This window comes from Hevea brasiliensis, chromosome 2 (genome assembly GCF_030052815.1).
Source record: "Hevea brasiliensis isolate MT/VB/25A 57/8 chromosome 2, ASM3005281v1, whole genome shotgun sequence".
Classification (NCBI taxonomy): domain Eukaryota; kingdom Viridiplantae; phylum Streptophyta; class Magnoliopsida; order Malpighiales; family Euphorbiaceae; genus Hevea; species Hevea brasiliensis.
Window position 1 is genome coordinate 123,879,553 of NC_079494.1, and position 8,716 is coordinate 123,888,268.

The window sequence follows — 8,716 nt, forward strand, 5'->3', positions numbered from 1 at the left end:
TATATTATATTTCTCTTATATTTTTATAAGGTATTCAAATAATAGCAAGAAATTTAAATATCTCTTCTTCTTCTTTTTATACTCATTTTCTTTACGCAATTAAGAATCTAAACAAAAGTTAAGATTATGTAAGAGCTATCTATTGAATAATACCCAAGACTCATTTTTTTGTCAAATATAGTTATTTACATCATTGTCTTAATTAGCAGAGAATTGAGAGCTGTGATTCTTTGATTTTAATTAGAAAACACATGTTACCCTTACTTTGAAATGATTAAAGATTATTGGTTGTTGTAAATTGCAAAGGATTATCATATTTAATTGAATTTTAATAGGATGAGTTTGGATAATACATTTATGGTAAATTTAAGTTTGAGAAATAATATTTACAATGAATTTGGGTTGAGATTAAATCTTGCATATTAGGTATCTTAATTCATATTGTTACCGTTAATACAAATAATGCATTAAATATAAATTATATATTTTTTATAATAATATTTATTAATATATATATATATATTAAATCAATAAAATTTAAATATTCTATAAAATAATTAAAATTTTAAATATATTATAAATAAAAAAATGTATTTACATAAATTATTAATTAAAATATATAAAATTGAATGAATTTAAATAATAATAATAATATTTTAAATAAATCTAATTAATTAGATATTAAAATACTAATAAAATTTTTTAAAAAATAATTTTTACAGACATCTAATTTATTGTCATCAATAAAATAATATATAAATTTTTTAAAAATAATTTTTACAGACATCTAATTTATTGTCATCAATAAAATAATATATATATATATATATATATATATATATATATATATATATTCTAAACGATACAAATAAATACTGTAGGTGTGCATGTATATATAACTGTCCATACATTTTAATAAATTTTAACTGATTGGCATCGATTTCAAAACTGTGAGATTTTGAATTTGTCATTTGAAGCCAAATGTTAAAAAAAAAAAAAAAAAAAAAAAAGTTACCATACATTTTCAATTGAACCATTGAAGAAGCAGTCGACAGCACCACTAGCCCAGTTGCATATGTTAATAGCCAATAGGAATTTTGATTCATTGATACGCGTAGAATTCTCTGCTAGATGTCAAGCCTGAGCGTGTAGTTACGAGCATATGCTTTTTGGAAGGAATAAAGGTATTCCTCATTCGCATTGCAGTTGATAAATGTGATTCTTTGGTTCATTTCTGAAATTATTCGATGAAGTTTATATCTTGGCATGATCACTGCAGAGGGCATTAAAATTGCAGCTTCACATCCACTTGTTACAGGAGGGGTTGCTGTTGGCTTGGGATTTGTGCTGCTGCAAGGTATGGTCTTCAAGTAATTTGTATCTGTTATATTGAATAAATCATTGAATCTCTCTTTGTGCTTGGCCAATTGCAAGCTAGATTGCTGTTTCTAATTTGCATAGAAGTGTCAGTACTTGATCAAGTTTAAAAACAAATAATAAGCATCTTTCCTCTCCACTTAGTCTCTTACACATTTGACTTGTAATTTGCAGGGCCGAGACGCTTTTTTTATTACAAGACCTTGCACCTTCTTGTGAGTGAAGAGATGAGGAAAAATACCATTTCCTGCCTCTTCCTTATAATTAGTTGATCACAAACACTCTAGCTATTAATTGCCATTGCTGCTAATATTGTTCATTTTGCTTGCCACTCAACAGGTCTGAGTTATGCTACAATGAGAAAAAAATAGGGTGTTTTCCATAAGAATAATATATTAACAAGAGTTGTTTGTTTATTGACTTTCTAGATTTTTAAAATAATATCTAATCAAGGTTGTGCTTATTTATGTCGTGGACTCCCTGATAATTTGTTATGCTTCAATTTTACTACAAGGAGTTAGAGAAAGGAAAATTGAGTAAAATGGTTCATTAAAATAAATGAAAATACCAATCATTTCCTGGGTTATATAGTAATATTTGCAACAAGCAATTAAATTAGATGCCTCAAGTTGGCAGCATTGAAATACTGTGAGGGATAAGTAACCGGCTTGAAATGTTGTGTGCTTCTGGTAAATATGTATTTGTGTCATTATGTGGTTTATGCTAATCAATCCTACTTTGTAACCTAAAATTCAAGTTCAACGCGGGTCAAATTCGACTGACAGTGTGTCTTTTGTTGCTTTATGGCACAGTCATTGGACACAAAACGGGATGTGGATGCATGCATAAATGTTCTTCCTTTCACGACTGCCTAGAGCATCATGCATTATTGCATAATTCTCCTGCCAAAAATTAAGTTATGTTTGCAAAATGTAAATGCTCTTTTTGACCCAGTTCTCACTTTCCCGAGCAGATGCTTTAGTAAAGGAATTGCGGCCTCCTGAAGGCTGAAAGCGAGGAGTTAGAGGTATCTTTCATTATTCTCTTATTTCTGTTGATGATTTAGAGTCAGTAAGGCAGTGTCCCAAATGCTTTCCTTTTGCTTTATTAATTGTTTCAGAAAATTAATTTCCTTTTGAGGTTTGTTGTGGTTGATGAATATTTATCATCCAAAAATACATTTTTTGATTGTTTTAGAGCAAAGAATAACTCGTTGTGTCAGCTGTGCACTTTTTGCACTCATTATTTGTTCACATGTAGGATTTGTAAATGGGAGAGAGTTGCTTTGGTGAACTATAGCTTACATAAAGCCAGGAAGATCAAATGCCAGGTACAAGGAAAGCTGGATTGTATTGCAGCCTGAATGTCATAATGTGAAACCTTCCCTTTCTATTTTTTCTCAATAATTTCAGGTTGATAATGAGTAATTGTACGGAAGTTCATCAGTTGCAACCTTTCCAAACACATGCTTCCCAAAAGAACACAAAAAGAAAGTGTTCCACCTTGACAGAAAGCAAACCAAAGCAAGAAAATAACTCATATAACCAGAAAATTTTATCCTTTGGACATATTATTAAGCTCACTGTAACTCAACACTATGCTGAACTTCTGCTATTACATTCAGTTTCAAATCTTGCATTCATATTTTTTTTCCTATTGCATCAAATTATCATTTTTAACCAAGCATTCCTTGTGATGCAAACCAAGACATGATTATTGCTTTTCAGAAGAGGGCATCATTAGCTAAACAGGAGTTGATTCGTGGAAGAACAAAACTCAGTTTTGTAATTTAGAGGAAGTTTAGTGCTATATTCTCTTCTTCACACTGTTTATTGATTAACCTGTCCAAACATGTTTCTCTGGTTGCAGGCAAGCAGGAAAGCAGACGCAAGGTGTGATTCACTCAGCTTATAAGATTGAAAGACAAGCAGCACGCAATACAATTAATACATCTTGCTTATTGTCCATATTGAACAAACTTGTATGGACTTGCTCATTTTGTCAAATTGTTTCTCTGTTGCATCAGGCTTGAAGGATATCCTTCAGGAATTGTCTAGCAGAGAAGCATCTAGAATCCAGTCGCAAGCAAGTCTTTTTGGATTAATCATAGACAATTTGTTGCCTATAACAAAATTTGATGGACTTCAACTATTGAAAATTTTAGGATTAACATTGTGACATGAGCACCATCCCCGCTATACTGCAGTCCTTTTGTAGCCTGGGGAAGTAACTGCTGGCTCATGCACTTGGGAATGAGTGGAGCTCTAGTGCTGCTGTTATTTCTATGTTCATGCATGTGCTTTTGCACACTTCCTATACTATATCTCACATTGTTTGCATACTCTTATTCTGTCACATGCTGAATAACAAACATGGTTTTGTCATATTGTTTTTGCACTCTTCTAGTGATAAATTTGCTTATATGGGGCAATTTTGACTGGGAGGTTTCAAGCCTTGCTTCTGAGGCAAAGCGAGAAATAATGCCTTGACTAAGGAGGTGACGAAAAACAGTAACTATGGAGTTTCAATCTGAAGGTGCTTTTTGCTCGCATTCCATTTTGGCATATGCACATTTGTTTTAAAATCACAGTTGCATATCTAACATTAATAGACGGCTTCTCTTCTGGGAGTTTCAGATTTTGATATGTGTTAAAAAAGTTAAAAACGAAAGCGATGCTAAATGATACTTATTCATTGGCTGGATTACACAGAGCCAAACCAAAGCAGGGACTGATTACATTATTTGTCTGTTCACTCAGTGAACAACTAGTGTCATGAAAAACTTGCTTCGTTGATCGATTACAAGTAAACAACAACAAGACGGCTAAGATTCTATATAACATACGTATATTTTGTTTTTCCACAATCGGTTTCTATTGAGACTCATAAACTTTAGTATCACTGAGTTAAAACTCATTGGTAATTTTAAATAAATGTAAATACATAGATTATATTATGTAATTTTTTACATTTACTACTAATTATATTTTAAACCAAATATATAAATTACTAATCCTGTCCAATTCTGGGTTTGACAAAAATAGGCTTTCTCCGTACCTAGTCATATGGGCCTCGACGGAGCCCTGGGTGGATGGGCCTAATTGCCATATCTAGCTGGAATTTTCACGTGCTGTTAATCCTGAGCGACATATAGGCAGTCGAAGGAAAGAAAAGATTCATGTATGGAATTGCTTAGGCTTACCATTTCCATTCTGGTGGGGCATATTTATTGATGTTTTTCGAAATCATACTTAAAAGAGGTCAGTGTGGGTTACCTTCTTGGTTAAACAAAGATTAAAGCCTATGTAATTGTTTTGCCAAGCTGTTTGTACAGCCAGCACTGGTCAATAACAATAGGGTCCAGTGAGAAGGCATTATTAAAAATAGATCGTCCAAGAATAATCTCACTTTGGCCGGTTGGATTTTCAACGGGGCTACGTCAAATGGGATCTAAGTCATTGGCATGATTTGTTAAGCGATTTTTACGAGTACACCTATCTAATCTATTCCACGTTACGACCATTAAAGCTACAACACGTGATCTTATCATCTTTCGAAGTGCTTCTCAGCCCAGCCAGAATAGCAAAGTACGCAGAGTTGCTGTCGCTGCATCTGCTCTCTGCTCCCAAAAGATAGTAATTAAGATCACTCAGCTATTCTTTGTGACTGAACTGCTTCTTCTATCTGCAAATTGTCTCCTCAAATGTGTTCTCTTTTCCATTAATTTCTCCACACCAAGCACCATTGGCCAGAGTCCCTCCCTCGGTTTCCATGTGATGAAGCAGACAGTCACCTCTGTAGAGAGAGAATTTTATTCGCTTACCTTTATCTGCCAGTTCATCACGTGCAATGTCGCTTTCTCATCCCACAAGCTCTACTCCTCTCTCTCTCTCTCTCTCTCTCTCTCTCATTGAAAATTTTGTCTTCAAGTGTGCTTAAATGGTAATTGAAACATCAAAACTAAACACAATGGAAAATTTAAATTAGTAGAGCTGTAAAGGTGCTTTTTTGTTTCTCCCTCAGAAATAATCAGAGAAAACTAAACGGAAAACAACCCAGAGCAATATCTAATTGACAACAGATCATGGCATTCAAATTGCAAAAATTAAGCGTTAGCAAACTTCGAAGTCCTGCTTTGGGTGGTGATGATGAGGATGGTAGATGCGTTGTTCTTCCTGCTGTTGTTGCTGATGCTGCCTTAACATTTCCTTCTGCCTCCGGAGCTCCAATACCTTACGGTGCGAGTTTGAGTGCTGAGTCAGAACGAAAGTCGGGCTGGCCGCCGGTCTATATTCGGGGACCAGCCTACCCGATTTATACCTTACACCGCAGGCATTGCACAGCGTTTTGGGGCCCAGAGGACCCGTGCGCCACTGTGGAGTCTTCTCTGAAGCGCAGTGGGTGCACCTCCTAACTTCTCCCTCAGCCGTCGGTGACGATGCCCTATTAATCTCCTTCTTCGATTTCAATTTCCCGGCTGTAGGAGATGCAATTTCTGGAGAGGATGATGCCCAGGGCGTAGACTTGGTTGCTGTGCCTCTTGAGCGTTTACTGCGAGCTTTGGCACACAATGAAGCATCGGATCGGACGTTGATTGTACCGGCAAGTGAGTTGGGAGGGAAGTCGATAAACGAGTCGTCTACGAATTGCGATAGCCACTCCAGCTCAGCCACGTCATCACTCTACAAAACCAAAATTAAAAAAAAAAAAAAAGAGTAAAAAACACACCCAGGACAATTATCAAAGTGTAAATCATAAACTGCAGTGATGCAAGTAAAGAGGCAGCTGGGGAATACAGGGACGGAGAGATGATCGGTGAAGTCCGTTGAGATAGCGGGGTTAAAAGGAGCGGAAGAGGGGCAGTGGTGAATGGAAGGATTTTCAGGCAGAGAAAGTTGATGATGGTGGTTGGTAGCGGTGGAGGAAGAGGTTGAAGTGGAAGAGGAGAAGAGTTCGTCGTTGGTTAAGTCAAGGAGGTCGTCAATGCGGAAGTAATCTGGTGTTGAAATTCCGTAAATGTCCATGTCCTTCCCTTTTATTGTTGGGCTCGTTCTCTTGTGTCTTTCGGCTCTCTAAACTTGAGCGCAGAGAGAGAAGAGAGGAAGGGGAAAGAGGAGAGCAGGGATTTGCTATATTGATGATACAGGGAGTGAGTATGGGCAGAGTGAGAAGTCTCAAAAGGGAAGCAAACGGAAACAGGTTTTTTAAAGGGCGATATTGGAAGGGGGAAGTGCATGGAGTTGTTCATGCAATCATCCACACATGGTTTCACATGCTCACCCTCTGCAATAGTATGGGTGTTTTTGCATCCATGCCCCCTTCTACCTCAGCATCCTCTAACTATGCCTTTTAACTGCGCTTCTTTATATTTATTTAACCTGAATTAGATATTTAATTGTTGTCCATTGACATTTTCACTTTATTTTTTTTAATATAATTAATTTTAATTAAAATTTAAACTCATCAGTATCCTATAATCTTATAAATAATTTTAATATTGTGAAATTAAAATTCATTAATTAATGTTTTCACTGGGTGATTATGGGGCAGTGTGCAGCGTAAATATATTTTCAAAGAAAATGATGTAATAAAGAGGGAAGGGTCATATCATTCACATATCAAAATAAAAAGAAAAGGTACAGTACGGAGGGTACTTTTGCAATCCCTCCGGTTCCCTCCTTTAGGCTCTAGCTAGCTATTGCTGCTTTTCCTCAGCATTACATTTGCCGTTCAGAATTATTGTTGTTTACAACGAAAAATTGAAGATAAAAAGAAACAGCGCCAGCTGGATACAGTTGTGAGGAGAGTTTTAATAATTTGAGCGAACGTAACGGAACACGGCCCGTTTCTTCCTCTCTTCTTTCACTACTTACTTTCCTTTCTGTGTGCTTGGCGTTACGGAATTCCTTCGTTTTCCACAGTTACGAGGCGTGGTCCCCCTGCTTTCCCTTTTCAGCCGCCACGCGCTCCTTTTTTTTATTTGTCCCATCTGGTAATTTACTTTTGGTGGATTCATCTGGTAATTTTTATTTTTTATTTTTCTAAAATTTTATTTATTTAAAAAAATATTGATAAATAAAAATAAAATTGATAAATTGTGGCAGGTGGCAGTAAATTCATTTGCCGACAACTCAAAGGTCGTATTGAATATTGATAGTGAAATGTTATTAAAAAAATATTTTTAAAATAATATTTAAAATATTTCTAATATTATTTTTTTTTTTAAAATAGATTTTTTAACTGCTAAAATTAATATCAAACATTAACTTATCTAAGTGGCCAAGTTTTCAGTGCAATGTGCAAATTCAAGTATTATTTAATATAGAAATTTTATTTAAAAAATTCTTAAACTTATTTTTATATAAAATTTAATTTATAGTAATAACAACTTAAATTAATTAGCAAATGAGTACTATATAGAGATTAATAAGGTGGTCCCTTTGATAGTGCCATAGAAGTAGCAGTACTGGCTGGAGTATTTGGAGGGTAATATTTTAGAAAAATGATGAGAATCATGATGAGATAATATAATACATGCTATACGTACCAAGGTTTGGAAATGGTGGGGAGATACCTTGAATCACGTGACCTAACGAGGTGAAATGATCCCAATGCAAGGCTAATGCACGTGAACGATCAGATGCATGCATGTGGCCCTAATTAATTATCATTTCCTTCCTTATAAAAATATTCCCTCCGTCTTATTATAATACATAATTTAGAAAAAAAATTTTATTTTTATCTTATTTATTATTTTAAAAAATTAAAAAATATTAATTATTTTTTTTTATCTCTTATCTTTATATTCTTAACACATTTATCTCTTTTCAATACATTTCTAGTTTTTACTGATAATGTAAATACTTTTCTACATTTTAATGATAATATAAAAATAGTTTTTATTAATAATTTTTTTATGAAAATTATATTATCTAATTATTTTTCTTGATTCTTGTAAAAAACCTTAAAAGATTATTTAGATGGGATGGAGGGAGATAATATGTCTCAAAAGAAAAAGATAGAGATAAAAAAAATAAATATTTTACTCTATTTATAGAGAATATTTTTTAAAGTATATTTTTAAATGACAAGGATATATATTATATATAATTATTTTACAGTGTATCAATATTGAATATAATTATAATAAAATTTAATTAATAAATTTAAAACTAATTAATTTATCTTAAACTTGTAAGGTCTAAGTTTTAGTCTAATGTAATGTGAAATATATATTAAATAAGATGCCATAATTTCGAAAAAGCAACGGCAAAATTAGAGAGAGATCTGCGTTTACTTTCTTCCAAATTAGTTACTTCGCTATTCAAGGGACAGACTG

At 33.7% G+C, this 8,716-nt stretch overlaps 1 protein-coding gene and 1 pseudogene across 1 annotated transcript; one reads left to right on the top strand and one right to left on the bottom strand.

The window, feature by feature from the left end:
- The first annotated feature begins 1,162 nt into the window (after positions 1–1,162).
- On the top strand, positions 1,163–3,910 carry LOC131177999 (uncharacterized; annotated as a pseudogene).
- A 1,428-nt stretch (positions 3,911–5,338) lies between these two features.
- Positions 5,339–6,722, bottom strand: LOC110663042 (GATA transcription factor 4). Its single transcript, XM_021822244.2, has 2 exons — positions 6,174–6,722; positions 5,339–6,059 (listed from the first exon to the last, which is right to left on the bottom strand). Exons 1-2 carry the CDS (start codon positions 6,399–6,401, stop codon positions 5,490–5,492), a joined length of 798 nt encoding a protein of 265 aa, XP_021677936.2. The 5' UTR covers positions 6,402–6,722; the 3' UTR covers positions 5,339–5,489.
- Positions 6,723–8,716: the final 1,994 nt, after the last annotated feature.